The following is a 19,637-nucleotide window of genomic DNA, read 5'->3' as shown; positions in this document are numbered from 1 at the left end:
GTCACTCAGGATCGATGCCCGCGGCCTGCGATATCCTGCGCTCATGTCGGCCCCCACCGCTCCGCTTGGTAATGATCAATGCATGTGGTGCCACCTGTTGGCAGGACCTGGACACTGCGCTCCTGAGACTCAGGATGTCATCAATTTTCCATACAAAATGCACAAAAGTCTCAGAATTGTCTTTACGCAGCAGAGGCGACGCGCAGTGTGAACAGGGGCCGAGCGCCCAACAAACCGCGGCCGCGGTAAAGTCCTGGTACGCTCAGTGCGGCCATGGAACGGTTAAGCAGAGGTCGCGCGGCTCAAGGTTAACCCCTCCCGTACTGTAATCTGTGTTATTTGTAAGAATTAGTAAGTTTAACAGAGATTACCACTCCCATCCTCCACCCTGCAGCGGGCAGCCTGGCAGATGGAGATTACATCAGACCATAGGAGGGATTACCCCGTCCTGACATCTGTCTAATTGGCACAGTTATTAGGGTGTCACCTCCCGGCCCACCGACCACCCAATGGGGGTGACAAGATGGAGGAAAGACAAGCAGGAAACAGTGCGAACGTCTGCAGACCATTCACTAATCAGCCACTCTTGTATTTTCAGACACTGGTTGGCGGCCACCTACACACGCTTCGCCGTCCCATACTTTATTTATGACATCTACGCCATGTACCTCTGCTACTGGCACAAGCACAAGTTGAAAGGTCACCCAGGAGGCTGGCAGCTTACCAGGGCCTACCTGCACAAGGAGTTCCTCATGGTCCTGCACCACGTCTTCATGGTGGCCGTCTGCTTCCCTGTGTCAGTGGTGAGTAGTGATGGAAAAAAGACGATAATACTGCCCCTACGTACAGGAATATAGCTACTATAATACTGCCCCTATGTACAAGAATATAACTGCTATAATACTGCCCCTATGTACAAGAATATAACTACTATAATACTGCCCCTATGTACAAGAATATAACTATTATAATACTGCTCCTATGTACAAGAATATAACTACTATAATACTGCTCCTATGTACAAGAATATAACTACTATAATACTGCTCCTATGTACAAGAATATAACTACTATAATACTGCTCCTATGTACAAGAATATAACTACTATAATACTGCTCCTATGTACAAGAATATAACTACTATAATACTGCCCCCTATGTACAAGAATATAACTACTATAATACTGCTCCTATGTACAAGAATATAACTACTATAATACTGCTCCTATGTACAAGAATATAACTACTATAATACTGCCCCCTATGTACAAGAATATAACTACTACAATACTGCCTCTATGTACAGGAATATAACTACTATAATACTGCCCCTATGTACAAGAATATAACTACTATAATACTGCCCCTATGTACAAGAATATAACTACTATAATACTGCTCCTATGTACAGAATATAACTACTATAATACTGCTCCTATGTACAAGAATATAACTACTATAATACTGCTCCTATGTACAAGAATATAACTACTATAATACTGCCCCCTATGTACAAGAATATAACTACTATAATACTGCCCCTATATACAAGAATATAACTACTATAATACTGCCCCTATGTACAAGAATATAACTACTATAATACTGCTCCTATGTACAAGAATATAACTACTATAATACTGCCCCTATGTACAGAATATACCTACTATAATACTGCCCCTATGTCCAAGAATATAACTACTATAATACTGCTCCTATGTACAAGAATATAACTACTATAATACTGCTCCTATGTACAAGAATATAACTACTATAATACTGCTCCTATGTACAAGAATATAACTACTATAATACTGCCTCCTATGTACAAGAATATAACTACTATAATACTGCCCCTATGTACAAGAATATAACTACTATAATACTGCTCCTATGTACAAGAATATAACTACTATAATACTGCCCCTATGTACAGAATATACCTACTATAATACTGCCCCTATGTCCAAGAATATAACTACTATAATACTGCTCCTATGTACAAGAATATAACTACTATAATACTGCCCCTATGTACAGAATATACCTACTATAATACTGCCCCTATGTACAAGAATATAACTACTATAATACTGCCCCTATGTACAAGAATATAACTACTATAATACTGCTCCTATGTACAGGAATATAACTACTATAATACTGCTCCTATGTACAAGAATATAACTACTATAATACTGCCCCTATGTACAAGAATATATCTACTATAATACTGCTCCTATATACAAGAATATAACTACTATAATACTGCTCCTATGTACAAGAATATAACTACTATAATACTGCCCCCTATGTACAAGAATATAACTACTATAATACTGCTCCCATATACAAGAATATAACTACTATAATACTGTTCCTATGTACAAGAATATAACTACTATAATACTGCCCCCTATGTACAAGAATATAACTACTATAATACTGCTCCTATGTACAAGAATATAACTACTATAATACTGCTCCTATGTACAAGAATATAACTACTATAATACTGCTGCTATGTACAAGAATATAACTACTATAATACTGCTCCTATGTACAAGAATATAACTACTATAATACTGCTCCTATATACAAGAATATAACTGCTATAATACTGCTCCCATATACAAGAATATAACTACTATAATACTGCTCCTATGTACAAGAATATAACTACTATAATACTGCCCCTATGTACAAGAATATAACTACTATAATACTGCTCCTATGTACAGGAATATAACTACTATAATACTGCTCCTATGTACAAGAATATAACTACTATAATACTGCCCCTATGTGCAAGAATATAACTACTATAATACTGCCCCTATGTACAAGAATATAACTACTATAATACTGCTCCTATGTACAAGAATATAACTATTATAATACTGCTCCTATGTACAAGAATATAACTACTATAATACTGCTCCTATGTACAAGAATATAACTACTATAATACTGCCCCTATGTACAAGAATATAACTACTATAATACTGCTCCTATGTACAAGAATATAACTACTATAATACTGCCCCTATGTACAAGAATATAACTACTATAATACTGCTCCTATGTACAAGAATATAACTACTATAATACTGCCCCTATGTACAGAATATACCTACTATAATACTGCCCCTATGTCCAAGAATATAACTACTATAATACTGCTCCTATATACAAGAATATAACTACTATAATACTGCCCCTATGTACAAGAATATAACTACTATAATACTGCCCCTATGTACAAGAATATAACTACTATAATACTGCTCCTATGTACAGGAATATAACTACTATAATACTGCTCCTATGTACAAGAATATAACTACTATAATACTGCCCCTATGTGCAAGAATATAACTACTATAATACTGCCCCTATGTACAAGAATATAACTACTATAATACTGCCCCTATGTACAAGAATATAACTACTATAATACTGCCCCTATGTACAGGAATATAGCTACTATAATACTGCCCCTATGTACAAGAATATAACTACTATAATACTGCTCCTATGTACAGGAATATAGCTACTATAATACTGCCCCTATGTACAAGAATATAACTACTATAATACTGCCCCTATGTACAAGAACATAACTACTATAATACTGCCCCTATGTACAAGAACATAACTACTATAATACTGCTCCTATGTACAAGAATATAACTACAATAATACTGCCCCTATGTACAAGAATATAACTACTATAATACTGCTCCCATATACAAGAATATAACTACTATAAGGCCGGAGACACACTGGTGCGAGAGACGGCCGAGTCTCGCTGGTTAAAAGCAAGCTGTGGCACCTGCATTCCGGAGCTGAGCGTGCAGCTCCATGTATTGCTATGGAGCCGCACGCTCCGCTCCGGAGTGCAGGTGCCACAGCTTGCTTTTAACCAGCGAGACTCGGCCGTCTCTCGCACCAGTGTGTCTCCGGCCTAATACTGTTCCTATGTACAAGAATATAACTACTATAATACTGCCCCCTATGTACAAGAATATAACTACTATAATACTGCTCCTATGTACAAGAATATAACTACTATAATACTGCTCCTATGTACAAGAATATAACTACTATAATACTGCTCCTATGTACAAGAATATAACTACTATAATACTGCTCCTATATACAAGAATATAACTGCTATAATACTGCTCCCATATACAAGAATATAACTACTATAATACTGCTCCTATGTACAAGAATATAACTACTATAATACTGCCCCTATGTACAAGAATATAACTACTATAATACTGCTGCTATGTACAAGAATATAACTACTATAATACTGCTCCTATGTACAAGAATATAACTACTATAATACTGCTCCTATATACAAGAATATAACTGCTATAATACTGCTCCCATATACAAGAATATAACTACTATAATACTGCTCCTATGTACAAGAATATAACTACTATAATACTGCCCCTATGTACAAGAATATAACTACTATAATACTGCTCCTATGTACAGGAATATAACTACTATAATACTGCTCCTATGTACAAGAATATAACTACTATAATACTGCCCCTATGTGCAAGAATATAACTACTATAATACTGCCCCTATGTACAAGAATATAACTACTATAATACTGCCCCTATGTACAAGAATATAACTACTATAATACTGCCCCTATGTACAGGAATATAGCTACTATAATACTGCCCCTATGTACAAGAATATAACTACTATAATACTGCTCCTATGTACAGGAATATAGCTACTATAATACTGCCCCTATGTACAAGAATATAACTACTATAATACTGCCCCTATGTACAAGAACATAACTACTATAATACTGCCCCTATGTACAAGAACATAACTACTATAATACTGCTCCTATGTACAAGAATCTAACTACAATAATACTGCCCCTATGTACAAGAATATAACTACTATAATACTGCTCCCATATACAAGAATATAACTACTATAATACTGTTCCTATGTACAAGAATATAACTACTATAATACTGCCCCCTATGTACAAGAATATAACTACTATAATACTGCTCCTATGTACAAGAATATAACTACTATAATACTGCTCCTATGTACAAGAATATAACTACTATAATACTGCTGCTATGTACAAGAATATAACTACTATAATACTGCTCCTATGTACAAGAATATAACTACTATAATACTGCTCCTATATACAAGAATATAACTGCTATAATACTGCTCCCATATACAAGAATATAACTACTATAATACTGCTCCTATGTACAAGAATATAACTACTATAATACTGCCCCCTATGTACAAGAATATAACTACTATAATACTGCCCCCTATGTACAAGAATATAACTACTATAATACTGCTCCTGTTGTGAAATTGGATTTTGGGCTCCCCCGGTGGCCACTGGTGGAATTGAACTTGTGTGCATCATCCCCTCTGTTCACCTGCTCCTATCAGGATGTGGGAGTCGCTATTTAACCTTGCTCCTCTGTCAGTTTCATGCCGGTCAACATTGTAATCAGAAGCCTTTCTGTGCATGTTCCTGCTTCTAGACAACTCCCAGCTAAGTCGGACTTTTGTCCTTGTTTGTTTTTTGCATTTTGTTCCAGTTCACAGCTGCAGTTTCGTTTCTGTGTCTGGAAAGCTCTTGTGATCTGAAATTGCCACTCTGATGTTATGAGTTAATACTAGAGTCTTAAAGTAATTTCAGGATGGTATTTTGATAGGGTTTTCTGCTGACCATGAAAGTGTCCTTTCTGTCTTCCTGCTATCTAGTAAGCGGACCTCGATTTTGCTAAACCTATTTTCATACTACGTTTGTCATTTTCATCTAAAATCACCGCCAATATATGTGGGGGCCTCTGTCTGCCTTTCGGGGAAATTTCTCTAGAGGTGAGCCAGGACTGTATTTTCCTCTGCCAGGATTAGTTAGTCCTCCGGCTGGCGCTGAGCGTCTAGGGATAAAACGTAGGCACGCTACCCGGCTACTGTTAGTTGTGCGGCAGGTTTAGTTCATGGTCAGTTTAAGTTTCCATCCTTCCAAGAGCTAGTTCATATTTATGCTGGGCTATGTTCTCTTGCCATTGAGAACCATAACAGTTTGACCAGCCTACAAAGGGTTAAATTAATTGGCAGAGAAAGGAGAGAAAAAAGAAGTCTGCTGAAAATTTTTTTTTTTTTTTTTTTTTCCTTCAGTTCTGAGTGTGCTTTCAATTGAATCACTTGCAAGTCTGCCTATATTGCAGCCTTCCTCTCTCTCTCTCCTTCTAATCCTGGAATGGCTCTGTGTTCACCTGTTTAAAATGGATATTCAGAGTTTAGCTGCAGGTTTGAATAATCTCACCACGAAAGTTCAAAATTTACAAGATTTTGTTGTTCATGTTCCTATATCTGAACCTAGAATTCCTTTGCCTGAATTTTTTTCAGGGAATAGATCTTGCTTTCAAAATTTTAAAAATAATTGCAAATTGTTTTTGTCCCTGAAGTCTCGCTCTGCCGGAGATCCTGCACAGCAGGTCAGGATTGTGATTTCCTTGCTCCGGGGCGACCCTCAAGACTGGGCTTTTTCATTGACACCAGGGGATCCTGCGTTGCTCAATGTGGATGCGTTTTTTCTGGCCTTGGGGTTGCTTTATGAGGAACCTCATTTAGAGCTTCAGGCGGAAAAGGCCTTGATGTCCCTATCTCAGGGGCAAGATGAAGCTGAAATATACTGCCAAAAATTCCGCAAATGGTCTGTGCTTACTCAGTGGAATGAGTGCGCCCTGGCGGCGAATTTCAGAGAGGGTCTCTCTGATGCCGTTAAGGATGTTATGGTGGGGTTCCCTGTGCCTGCGGGTCTGAATGAGTCCATGACAATGGCTATCCAGATCGATAGACGTCTGCGGGAGCGCAAACCTGTGCACCATTTGGCGGTGTCTACTGAGAAGACGCCAGAGAATATGCAATGTGATAGAATTCTGTCCAGAAGCGAACGGCAGAATTTTAGACGAAAAAATGGGTTGTGCTTTTATTGTGGTGATTCAACTCATGTTATATCAGCATGCTCTAAGCGCACTAAGAAGCTTGATAAGTCAGTTTCAATTGGCACTTTACAGTCTAAGTTTATTCTATCTGTGACCCTGATTTGTTCTTTATCATCTATTACCGCGGATGCCTATGTCGACTCTGGCGCCGCTTTGAGTCTTATGGATTGGTCCTTTGCCAAACGCTGTGGGTATGATTTAGAGCCTCTTGAAACTCCTATACCTCTGAAGGGGATTGACTCCACCCCATTGGCTAGTAATAAACCACAATACTGGACACAAGTAACTATGCGGATTAATCCGGATCACCAGGAGATTATTCGCTTTCTTGTGCTGTATAACCTACATGATGTGTTGGTGCTTGGATTGCCATGGCTGCAATCTCATAACCCAGTCCTTGACTGGAAAGCTATGTCTGTGTTAAGCTGGGGATGTAAGGGGACGCATGGGGACGTACCTGTGGTTTCCATTTCATCATCTATTCCCTCTGAGATTCCTGAATTCTTGACTGAATATCGTGACGTTTTTGAAGAATCTAAGCTTGGTTCATTACCTCCGCACCGGGAGTGCGATTGTGCCATAGATTTGATTCCGGGTAGTAAATACCCTAAGGGTCGTTTATTTAATCTGTGCCTGAACATGCTGCTATGCGAGAATATATAAAGGAGTCCTTGGAAAAGGGACATATTCGTCCTTCGTCATCTCCCTTAGGAGCCGGTTTTTTCTTTGTGGCTAAGAAAGATGGCTCTTTGAGGCCGTGCATTGATTATCGGCTTTTGAATAAAATCACTGTTAAATATCAATATCCGTTACCACTGCTTACTGATTTGTTTGCTCGTATAAAGGGGGCCAAGTGGTTCTCTAAGATAGATCTCCGTGGGGCGTATAATTTGGTGCGAATTAAGCAGGGGGATGAGTGGAAAACCGCATTTAATACGCCCGAGGGCCATTTTGAGTATTTGGTGATGCCTTTTGGTCTTTCAAATGCCCCTTCAGTCTTTCAGTCCTTTATGCATGACATTTTCCGTGATTATTTGGATAAATTTATGATTGTGTATCTGGATGATATTTTGATTTTTTCGGATGACTGGGACTCTCATGTCCAGCAGGTCAGGAGGGTTTTTCAGGTTTTGCGGTCTAATTCCTTGTGTGTGAAGGGTTCTAAGTGCGTTTTTGGGGTTCAAAAGATTTCTTTCTTGGGATACATTTTTTCCCCCTCTTCCATCGAGATGGATCCTGTCAAGGTTCAGGCTATTGGTGATTGGACGCAACCCTCTTCTCTTAAGAGTCTTCAGAAATTTTTGGGCTTTGCTAACTTTTATCGTCGATTTATTGCTGGTTTTTCTGATGTTGTTAAACCATTGACTGATTTGACTAAGAAGGGTGCTGATGTTGCTGATTGGTCCCCTGCTGCTGTGGAGGCCTTTCGGGAGCTTAAGCGCCGCTTTTCTTCCGCCCCAGTGTTGCGTCAGCCTGATGTTGCTCTTCCTTTTCAGGTTGAGGTCGACGCTTCTGAAATCGGAGCTGGGGCGGTTTTGTCGCAGAGAAGTTCCGACTGCTCCGTGATGAAACCTTGTGCTTTTTTTTCTCGTAAATTTTCGCCCGCCGAGCGGAATTATGATATTGGTAATCGGGAGCTTTTGGCCATGAAGTGGGCTTTTGAGGAGTGGCGTCATTGGCTTGAGGGGGCTAGACATCAGGTGGTGGTATTGACCGACCACAAAAATTTAATTTATCTTGAGTCCGCCAGACGCCTGAATCCTAGACAGGCGCGCTGGTCGTTGTTTTTCTCTCGGTTTAATTTTGTGGTGTCATACCTACCGGGTTCTAAGAATGTTAAGGCGGATGCCCTTTCTAGGAGTTTTGAGCCTGACTCCCCTGGTAATTCTGAACCTACAGGTATCCTTAAGGATGGAGTGATATTGTCTGCCGTTTCTCCAGACCTGCGGCGGGCCTTGCAGGAGTTTCAGGCGGATAGACCTGATCGTTGCCCACCTGGTAGACTGTTTGTTCCTGATGATTGGACCAGTAAAGTCATTTCTGAGGTTCATTCTTCTGCGTTGGCAGGTCATCCTGGAATCTTTGGTACCAGGGATTTGGTGGCAAGGTCCTTCTGGTGGCCTTCCCTGTCACGAGATGTACGAGGCTTTGTGCAGTCTTGTGACGTTTGTGCTCGGGCCAAGCCTTGTTGTTCTCGGGCTAGTGGATTGTTGTTGCCCTTGCCTATCCCTAAGAGGCCTTGGACGCACATCTCGATGGATTTTATTTCGGATCTTCCTGTTTCTCAGAAGATGTCTGTCATCTGGGTGGTGTGTGACCGTTTCTCTAAGATGGTCCATTTGGTTCCCCTGCCTAAGTTGCCTTCTTCTTCCGAGTTGGTTCCTCTGTTTTTTCAAAATGTTGTTCGTTTGCATGGTATTCCGGAGAATATCGTTTCTGACAGAGGTACCCAATTCGTGTCTAGATTTTGGCGGGCATTCTGTGCTAGGATGGGCATAGATTTGTCTTTTTCGTCTGCTTTCCATCCTCAGACTAATGGCCAGACCGAGCGGACGAATCAGACCTTGGAGACATATTTGAGGTGTTTTGTGTCTGCAGATCAGGATGATTGGGTTGCTTTTTTGCCTTTAGCGGAGTTTGCCCTCAATAATCGGGCCAGCTCTGCCACCTTGGTGTCTCCTTTTTTCTGTAATTCGGGGTTTCATCCTCGATTTTCCTCCGGTCAGGTGGAATCTTCGGATTGTCCTGGAGTGGATGCTGTGGTGGAGAGGTTGCATCAGATTTGGGGGCAGGTAGTGGACAATTTGAAGTTGTCCCAGGAGAAGACTCAGCTTTTTGCCAACCGCCGGCGTCGGGTTGGTCCTCGGCTTTGTGTTGGGGACTTGGTGTGGTTGTCTTCTCGTTTTGTCCCTATGAGGGTTTCTTCTCCTAAGTTTAAGCCTCGGTTCATCGGCCCGTACAAGATATTGGAGATTCTTAACCCTGTGTCCTTCCGTTTGGACCTCCCTGCATCTTTTTCTATTCATAATGTTTTTCATCGGTCATTATTGCGCAGGTATGAGGTACCGGTTGTGCCTTCCGTTGAGCCTCCTGCTCCGGTGTTGGTTGAGGGCGAGTTGGAGTACGTTGTGGAAAAAATCTTGGACTCTCGTGTTTCCAGACGGAAACTCCAGTATCTGGTCAAATGGAAGGGATACGGTCAGGAGGATAATTCTTGGGTGACTGCCTCTGATGTTCATGCCTCCGATCTGGTCCGTGCCTTTCATAGGGCTCATCCTGATCGCCCTGGTGGTTCTGGTGAGGGTTCGGTGCCCCCTCCTTGAGGGGGGGGTACTGTTGTGAAATTGGATTTTGGGCTCCCCCGGTGGCCACTGGTGGAATTGAACTTGTGTGCATCATCCCCTCTGTTCACCTGTTCCCATCAGGATGTGGGAGTCGCTATTTAGCCTTGCTCCTCTGTCACTTCCATGCCGGTCAACATTGTAATCAGAAGCCTTTCTGTGCATGTTCCTGCTTCTAGACAACTCCCAGCTAAGTCGGACTTTTGTCCTTGTTTGTTTTTTGCATTTTGTTCCAGTTCACAGCTGCAGTTTCGTTTCTGTGTCTGGAAAGCTCTTGTGATCTGAAATTGCCACTCTGATGTTATGAGTTAATACTAGAGTCTTAAAGTAATTTCAGGATGGTATTTTGATAGGGTTTTCAGCTGACCATGAAAGTGCCCTTTCTGTCTTCCTGCTATCTAGTAAGCGGACCTCGATTTTGCTAAACTTATTTTCATACTACGTTTGTCATTTTCATCTAAAATCACCGCCAATATATGTGGGGGCCTCTGTCTGCCTTTCGGGGAAATTTCTCTAGAGGTGAGCCAGGACTGTATTTTCCTCTGCCAGGATTAGTTAGTCCTCCGGCTGGCGCTGAGCGTCTAGGGATAAAACGTAGGCACGCTACCCGGCTACTGTTAGTTGTGCGGCAGGTTTAGTTCATGGTCAATTTAAGTTTCCATCCTTCCAAGAGCTAGTTCATATTTATGCTGGGCTATGTTCTCTTGCCATTGAGAACCATAACATGCTCCTATGTACAAGAATATAACTACTATAATACTGCTCCTATGTACACGAATATAACTACTATAATACTGCCCCTATGTACAAGAATATAACTACTATAATACTGCTCCTATGTACAGGAGTATAACTACTATAATACTGCTCCTATGTACAAGAATATAACTACTATAATACTGCTCCTATGTACAAGAATATAACTACTATAATACTGCTCCTATGTACAAGAATATAACTACTATAATACTGCCCCTATGTACAAGAATATAACTACTATAATACTGCCCCTATGTACAAGAATATAACTACTATAATACTGCTCCTATGTACACGAATATAACTACTATAATACTGCCCCTATGTACAAGAATATAACTACTATAATACTGCCCCCTATGTACAAGAATATAACTACTATAATACTGCCCCTATGTACAAGGATATAACTACTATAATACTGCCCCATGTACAAGAATATAACTACTATAATACTGCCCCTATGTACAAGAATATAACTACTATAATACTGCTCCTATGTACAAGAATATAACTACTATAATACTGCTCCTATGTACAGGAATATAACTACTATAATACTGCTCCCTATGTACAAGAATATAACTACTATAATACTGCCCCTATGTACAAGAATATAACTACTATAATACTGCCCCCTAAGTACAAGAATATAACTACTATAATACTGCTCCTATGTACAAGAATATAACTACTATAATACTGCCCCTATGTACAAGAATATAACTACTATAATACTGCCCCTATGTACAAGAATATAACTACTATAATACTGCCCCCTATGTACAAGAATATAACTACTATAATACTGCCCCCTAAGTACAAGAATATAACTACTATAATACTGCTCCTATGTACAAGAATATAACTACTATAATACTGCCCCTATGTACAAGAATATAATTACTATAATACTGCCCCTATGTACAAGAATATAACTACTATAATACTGCCCCTATGTACAAGAATATATCTACTATAATACTGCCCCTATGTACGAGGATAGAAGTAGTATAATGCCGCCTGGTGTGTACATGTTGTATATGGCTATCATTTCTGTGTTTTGCAGCTGTGGAGAGAAGGGAAGGGAGACTTTTTCTTGGGGTGCATGCTGATGGCTGAAGTCAGCACCCCGTTTGTGTGTCTGGGTAAAGTGCTGATCCAGGTGAGTGCGGTATTACACGCGGCCTCTGCCGTCTCCCTGTGTAGGTAATGACGGCGCCTTTTCTTCTTTCTCTCCATCTTGCAGTATAAGAAGCAGGACACCCTTCTGCACCGGCTCAATGGCGCCGTCATGCTAGTGACTTTCTTCTGCTGCCGCCTGCTGCTGTTCCCCTACATGTACTGGGTGTACGGGCGGCGGGTGGGGCTGCCCCTCTACAGGGTGCCCTTCAGTCTCTCCCCGGAGTACAACGTTGGTGCGGCCGTCCTCATGGCGCCCCAGGTTTACTGGTTTTACCTCATCTGCCGAAGAGCGTACAGCTTGTTCCAGCAGTGCAGGATGAGCCAGCGGCCCAGGAACGGACACCCCGTCACCGACAGCCCCTCAGCCAAAGACCAGGACTGCTCACAGTGACCCCCCACCCAAATCTGAGACTCGGTGTGACCGCTGCGGCATAATGGACTGTGCCTTGCTGGATGCATATACCGCACTGCGTCATGTACTGCTATAGAGGTCACCGGGGGTCTCCGGAGAGGAGAGGGGGCGCTAGCGGGACACCCTGACCTCCCTCTGAAGGCTCTCACCCACAGTGTGACAGTATTAACGGATTCGACTACCGATTCCTCCTCTGCAGTCCTCTCAGTGGCCACCGGGTGGCACTCATCCTTTCCACGACTGTGCAATATCCTCAGTGTCCACCAGGGGTCAGTGTTATTGTGCGCAGGGATGGTAGCAAATGCATCCTGCAGTACTCACCGCCACCACTAGGGGGAAGGGTTAGGGTACAGCTCTGTGCTCTCAAAGCCCCGCCATGGGGGTTATACTGGCCAAACTCTATAGTAACTTCCCCTTTAATTGTGTGGGTGAAGGGTCAGCGCTTTCCGCATTCCCTCCCTGTAGATATGGGAGAGTATTGGGCAGCAGCATGTTAGGGGTTAAGTCTAACTGCCCGGACAATTAGGGAATGGCTGCAATGAAATAAGCAAAAAAAATAAAAAATAAAAAAAAAATTTGCTCAAAGCTGCACATTTAAGGGTTAAGCATGGCGAGATATTAGCCAATCAGCCAGCTGTGTTTGCCTTGATCAGAACCCGTTGATCGCTGAGCGCACCGCCCCTTTTAGTTTTGTCACCGCTAATAATTTTCCATATATTTATTTTTTACGATATCTTAGCAATGGTCCGTTTCTTGAAAAAAACATAAAATTCCCCCCGCCTTCTGAATAATGGTTCAGTCCATGAAATGGCGGCCTCGGTGATGTCGCCAAATCCCCAGCGAACTGATAGGACACTTTAATGTGTGAAAATGTCGTCCGTGTGCAAGGATCGGATAATCACCCCTCATTGTAGCAATGGTACAGACCGGGTTTAAGCAGGGGAGGGACTTCCTTATAAAGTGGGAGGTGCTAGGCATCCAGGTACGTTGTAATGTGTCTGTTCTCCACCAGGGGGCGACTTCTCGTGCAGAAATGATATCTATTTTTTATAGGTTGCTGCTATTCCAGGGTTTGTGGGCGGTTCTGACGGATCGGCTCCGCCCACACACACACAGACGTCTCCATTCTCCCGCCCCCGCGGATCCCATTTTTTTCCCGTCCTTATTTATTTATTTATTAATAATTTATTCCGCCTCTTCTGATTATTTTTGATGAATGTAAATATTTCAGCCGAGCGAAATGTTAGTAAATGTAACGCAATTTATAAAACGTGTACAAAGGTATTAACGGGATTAAACGCAAATCCAAAGAGCGGCTGTGGGGGTGCGTCATTGTGTGGGGAGAGCGGTGCATGCTGGGAGGAGGACCCCCGAAGCCTCCGCACACGGGGGGCCCAGGAATAATGCGCCAGACAGGAGTGACTGCTGCTCATAATATTACCATAGAAAAGGGCGAGTGCCCGAACCGGCCGGCGCAGGATGGAGGGTCTGCGTCACACCCCGAAAGCACAAAACCTGTGGAAACGAGGAGAAAGCTGTGAGGAGCCAAGAACACAACGCGAAAGGGTTAAATACAGTCGCCATTAGTCTGATCAGTCATCATCTTACCCTCCGGTCACCTCCAGAGCTGCACTCACTATTCTGCTGTTACATCGTGTTTTATTCTCCAGTCACCTCCAGAGCTGCACTCACTATTCTGCTGTGACATCGTGTCTTATCCTCCAGTCACCTCCAGAGCTGCACTCACTATTCTGCTGTGACATTGTGTCTTATCCTCCAGTCACCTCCAGAGCTGCACTCACTATTCTGCAGTTACATAGTTTCTTATCCTCCAGTCACCTCCAGAGCTGCACTCACTATTCTACAGTTACATCATGTCTTACCCTCCAGTCACCTCCAGAGCTGCACTCACTATTCTGCAGTTACATCGTGTCTTATCCTCCAGTCACCTCCAGAGCTGCACTCACTATTCTGCAGTTACATCGTGTCTTATCCTCCAGTCACCTCCAGAGCTGCACTCACTATTCTGCAGTTACATCGTGTCTTATCCTCCAGTCACCTCCAGAGCTGCACTCACTATTCTGCTGTTACATCGTGTCTTATCCTCCTGTCACCTCCAGAGCTGCACTCACTATTCTGCTGTTACATCGTGTCTTATCCTCCTGTCACCTCCAGAGCTGCGGTCACCCACAGTGATAACACACGGTTCCAGTTTTGTGGCTGCAGCTTTGCGTGAGTGGAGAGTTTGCTTTGCAGCTGTCATGTCGCTTTCTGGCTGGAGGAGATGAGATACTCACACGCGGCAGAAGATGTGATACAGGATGAGGATGATGAAGGCCAGCACGGCGCCCAGCAGCACGATCCGCAGGATCTGGGCCTCCTTCACTAGAGGACAAGGAGCTGACATCATCCCCAGCTGCACCAATCGTGTACCCCGAGATCTACTCCAACCCCCAACATCACTGAAGGCTCTATAATCAGAGTTTCCTGGGAAACCAATATGGCCGCCAGCAGGGCTCCTCGGGGGCCGTCCCTGGACAGGAGGGCGGAGCTGCACCAGAGGTGGGGGGTAATGACAGCCATTTTGGTTGCCTCTGGGAGTTAACCCTTCATATTCCAGGGGGTTTACCTCTCGTTTCCGCTGAGGAGACTTCTCCGATGACGCTGGAGATTTCGGCAGTTTTGATTTGGTCGTCATCAGCGTAGTCAAAAAAGCGGGCGGTGTGTGGGGTGGGGCCAGAAGCCTCAGGGGTGGGGCCAGAAGCCTCGGGGGTGACGCCCGGGGACGCCGCGGGGGGTGAGGCTGTACGAGGACGCTCCGTGCCTGTGAGGGGAAGCAACGACATTCTCAGCACCGGCGGCCATTATGACACACAGTGACCCTCTCATACGTGGGGGGATCGGGGGTCACCTGCAGTCACTGTAAGGAGCACCGACAGCAGCCACCAGCAGAGGGCGACACTCGCTTCCATCTTCCTGTGCGCATTATTCTGCTCCACCCACCACAGTGACATCACAGAGCCGTGTGTGACATCATCACTGACTGGGAGGCGGAGACCATGGAGCGCTGAGGAAAGGGCGGGGCCAGGGGCGGGGCAAGAATACAACATTTACACCAGAAAAAGGCGTAAAATTTATCACGGAGCATCTAGCGCCGCGGCGGACGGAGCCGCAGTCCTGGTGTTTCCCCCCCACACCCCGGGGACATTTTCTACATTTGTAACATCTGTTTGCAGTCAGTGATTGTAGACAGAAGTAGCTCCAGCAGCATTCACCCCGACCATCCTCCTGCCACAGCTGAGGGTTTGTTACAGTGTAGAAAATGTAACAGTCTGCTCTGGTACAAGGTGACGAACCCGCAGCTGCGAGGTATATCAGGTCCAGGCAGGTTCCCAGCTATTGGATGGAAAGGGCCCGCCGATTACTGGTGCCATTACTTACACACAGGACACCCCACCCTCATACACAGGAACCATCCCCACACAGGACGCCCCGCCCTCATACACAGGAACCACCCCCACACAGGACGCCCCGCCCTCATACACAGGTACCACCCCCACACAGGACGCCCCGCCCTCATACACAGGAACCATCCCCACACAGGACGCCCCGCCCTCATACACAGGAACCACCCCCACACAGGACGCCCCGCCCTCATACACAGGAACCACCCCCACACAGGACGCCCCACCCTCATACACAGGATCCACCCCCACACAGGACGCCCCGCCCTCATACACAGGATCCACCCCCACACAGGACGCCCAACCCTCATACGCAGGAACCACCCCCACACAGGATGCCCCGCCCTCATACACAGGAACCACCCCCACACAGTACGCCCCGCCCTCATACACAGGAACCACCCCCACACAGGACACCCCGCCCTCATACACAGGAACCACCCCCACACAGGACGCCCCGCCCTCATACACAGGAACCACCCCCACACAGGACACCCCGCCCTCATACACAGGAACCACCCCCACACAGGACGCCCCGCCCTCATACACAGGACACCCACCCTCATATGCAGGACGCCCCGCCCTCATACACAGGACACCCACCCTGATACACAAGAACCACCCCCACAGAGGACGCCCCACCCTCATACACAGGAACCACCCTCATACACAGGAACCATCCCCACACAGGACGCCCCGCCCTCATACACAGGAACCACCCCCACACAGGACGCCCCGCCCTCATACACAGGAACCACCCCCACACAGGACGCCCCGCCCTCATACGCAGGATCCACCCTCACACAGGACGCCCAACCCTCATACGCAGGAACCACCCCCACACAGGATGCCCCGCCCTCATACACAGGAACCACCCTCATACACAGGACGCCCCACCCACATACACAGGACACCCCACCCTCATACACAGGAACCACCCCCACACAGGACGCCCCGCCCTCATACGCAGGAACCACCCCCACACAGGACGCCCCACCCTCATACGCAGGATCCACCCCCACACAGGACGCCCCGCCCTCATACGCAGGATCCACCCCCACACAGGACGCCCAACCCTCATACGCAGGAACCACCCCCACACAGGATGCCCCGCCCTCATACACAGGAACCACCCCCACACAGTACGCCCCGCCCTCATACACAGGAACCACCCCCATACACAGTACGCCCCGCCCTCATACACAGGAACCACCCCCATACACAGGACACCCCGCCCTCATACACAGGAACCACCCCCACACACAGGACGCCCCACCCTCATACACAGGAACCACCCCCACACAGGACGCCCCGCCCTCATACACAGGAACCACCCCCACACAGGACGCCCCGCCCTCATACACAGGAACCACCCCCACACAGGACGCCCCGCCCTCATACACAGGACACCCACCCTCATATGCAGGACGCCCCGCCCTCATACACAGGAACCACCCCCACACAGGACGCCCCGCCCTCATACACAGGAACCACCCCCACACAGGACGCCCCGCCCTCATACACAGGACACCCACCCTCATATGCAGGACGCCCCGCCCTCATACACAGGAACCACCCTCATACACAGGACGCCCCACCCACATACACAGGACGCCCCACCCTCATACACAGGACACCCACCCTGATACACAAGAACCACCCCCACAGAGGACGCCCCACCCTCATGCACAGGAACCACCCCCACACAGGACGCCCCGCCCTCATACACAGGACGCCCCACCCACATACACAGGACGCCCCACCCTCATACACAGGAACCATCCCCCACACAGGACGCCCCACCCTCATACACAGGACGCCCCGCCCTCATATGCAGGACGCCCCACCCACATACACAGGACGCCCCACCCTCATACACAGGAACCACCCCCACACAGGACGCCCCGCCCTCATACACAGGACGCCCACCCTCATATGCAGGACGCCCCACCCTCATACACAGGAACCATCCCCCACACAGGACGCCCCGCCCTCATACACAGGACGCCCCGCCCTCATATGCAGGACGCCCCACCCACATACACAGGACGCCCCACCGTCATACACAAGAACCATCCCCCACACAGGACGCCCCGCCCTCATACACAGGACGCCCACCCTCATATGCAGGACGCCCCACCCACATACACAGGACGCCCCACCCTCATACACAGGAACCATCCCCCACACAGGACGCCCCGCCCTCATACACAGGACGCCCCGCCCTCATACACAGGACGCCCCACGCTGATACACAGGACGCCCCACCTCCACAGAGGACGCCCCACCCTCATACGCAGGAACCACCCTCATACACAGGACGCCCCACCCACATACACAGGAACCACCCTCATACACAGGACGCCCCACCCACATACACAGGAACCACCCTCATACACAGGACGCCCCACCCACATACACAGGACACCCCACCCACATACACAGGACCCATCCCCCACACAGGACGCCCCGCCCTCATACACAGGACGCCCCGCCCTCATATGCAGGAACCACCCCCACACAGGACGCCCAACCCTCATACGCAGGAACCACTCCCACACAGGACGCCCCACCCACATACACAGGACACCCCGCCCTCATACACAGGAAACATCCCCCACACAGGACGCCCCGCCCTCATACACAGGACGCCCCGCCCTCATACACAGGACACCCCACCCTGATACACAAGAACCACCCCCCACAGAGGACGCCCCACCCACATACACAGGACACCCCACCATCTTATACAGGACTCCCCCACACATAGGACTCCCCACCCTCAAACGCAGGAACCACCCCCATCATACAGAGGAACCTCCACCCTCATACACAGGACGCCCCACCCCCACACACAGGAACCATCCCCCACACAGGACGCCCCACCCTCATACACAGGACACCCCACACACAGGAACCATCCCCCACACAGGACGCCCCACCCTCATACACAGGACACCCCACACACAGGAACCATCCCCCACACAGGACGCCCCACCCTCATACACATGACACCCTACCCTCATACACAGTAACCACCCCCCTCATACACAGGACGCCCCACCCTCACACACAGGAACCATCCCCCACACAGGGTGCCCCACCCTCATACACATGACACCCTACCCTCATACACAGGACGCCCCACCCTCATACACAGGACCCCCCACACATAGGACGCCCCACCCCTCAAACACAGGAACCACCGCCATCATACACAGGAAACACCACACACAGGACACCCCACCACGGTACACAGGACGCCCCCACCCTCATACATGACAACCCTCAAACAACATACCCTGCCCTCATACACAGGAACCCACAGACACAGGAAGCCCCACCCTCGAACATAGGAAGCCCCGCTCCCGCACACAGTAAGCCCCGCCATCACACAGGACGTCCCGCCACCATGCAGTACATCACCCCCGCA

At 46.7% G+C, this 19,637-nt stretch overlaps 2 protein-coding genes across 3 annotated transcripts in view; one reads left to right on the top strand and one right to left on the bottom strand.

Annotated features, from left to right (window-relative positions):
* The window catches only part of TLCD3B (TLC domain containing 3B), a 33,007-nt gene extending 18,955 nt beyond the window's left edge, over positions 1 to 14,052 (top strand). The window contains exons 3-5 of the mRNA XM_077274018.1: positions 599 to 803; positions 12,213 to 12,308; positions 12,393 to 14,052. Coding sequence (XP_077130133.1) covers positions 599 to 803; positions 12,213 to 12,308; positions 12,393 to 12,719 — 628 coding nt within the window. The 3' untranslated portion in view covers positions 12,720 to 14,052. The remainder of the gene's footprint in view (positions 1 to 598; positions 804 to 12,212; positions 12,309 to 12,392) is intronic.
* On the bottom strand, positions 706 to 15,924 carry LOC143785276 (uncharacterized). 2 transcript variants are annotated; one of them, XR_013217965.1, is made up of 5 exons: positions 15,652 to 15,924; positions 15,370 to 15,564; positions 15,038 to 15,125; positions 14,182 to 14,255; positions 706 to 839 (listed from the first exon to the last, which is right to left on the bottom strand). XR_013217965.1 is itself a non-coding variant. In XM_077274019.1 (4 exons), the coding sequence occupies exons 1-4, from the start codon at positions 15,848 to 15,850 to the stop codon at positions 14,234 to 14,236; spliced, it is 504 nt and encodes a 167-aa protein (XP_077130134.1). In that variant the 5' UTR covers positions 15,851 to 15,923; the 3' UTR covers positions 14,160 to 14,233. The 2 variants fall into 2 exon arrangements, 1 of the variants encoding a protein (XP_077130134.1); XM_077274019.1 differs by lacking the exon at positions 706 to 839 and having other exon boundaries at positions 14,160 to 14,255; positions 15,652 to 15,923.
* Positions 15,925 to 19,637: the final 3,713 nt, after the last annotated feature.

This window comes from Ranitomeya variabilis, chromosome 7, assembly GCF_051348905.1.
Source record: "Ranitomeya variabilis isolate aRanVar5 chromosome 7, aRanVar5.hap1, whole genome shotgun sequence".
Lineage (NCBI taxonomy): Eukaryota > Metazoa > Chordata > Amphibia > Anura > Dendrobatidae > Ranitomeya > Ranitomeya variabilis.
The sequence above is the reverse complement of the archived record's forward strand: the minus strand, read 5'-3'. Positions and strand labels throughout refer to the sequence as shown.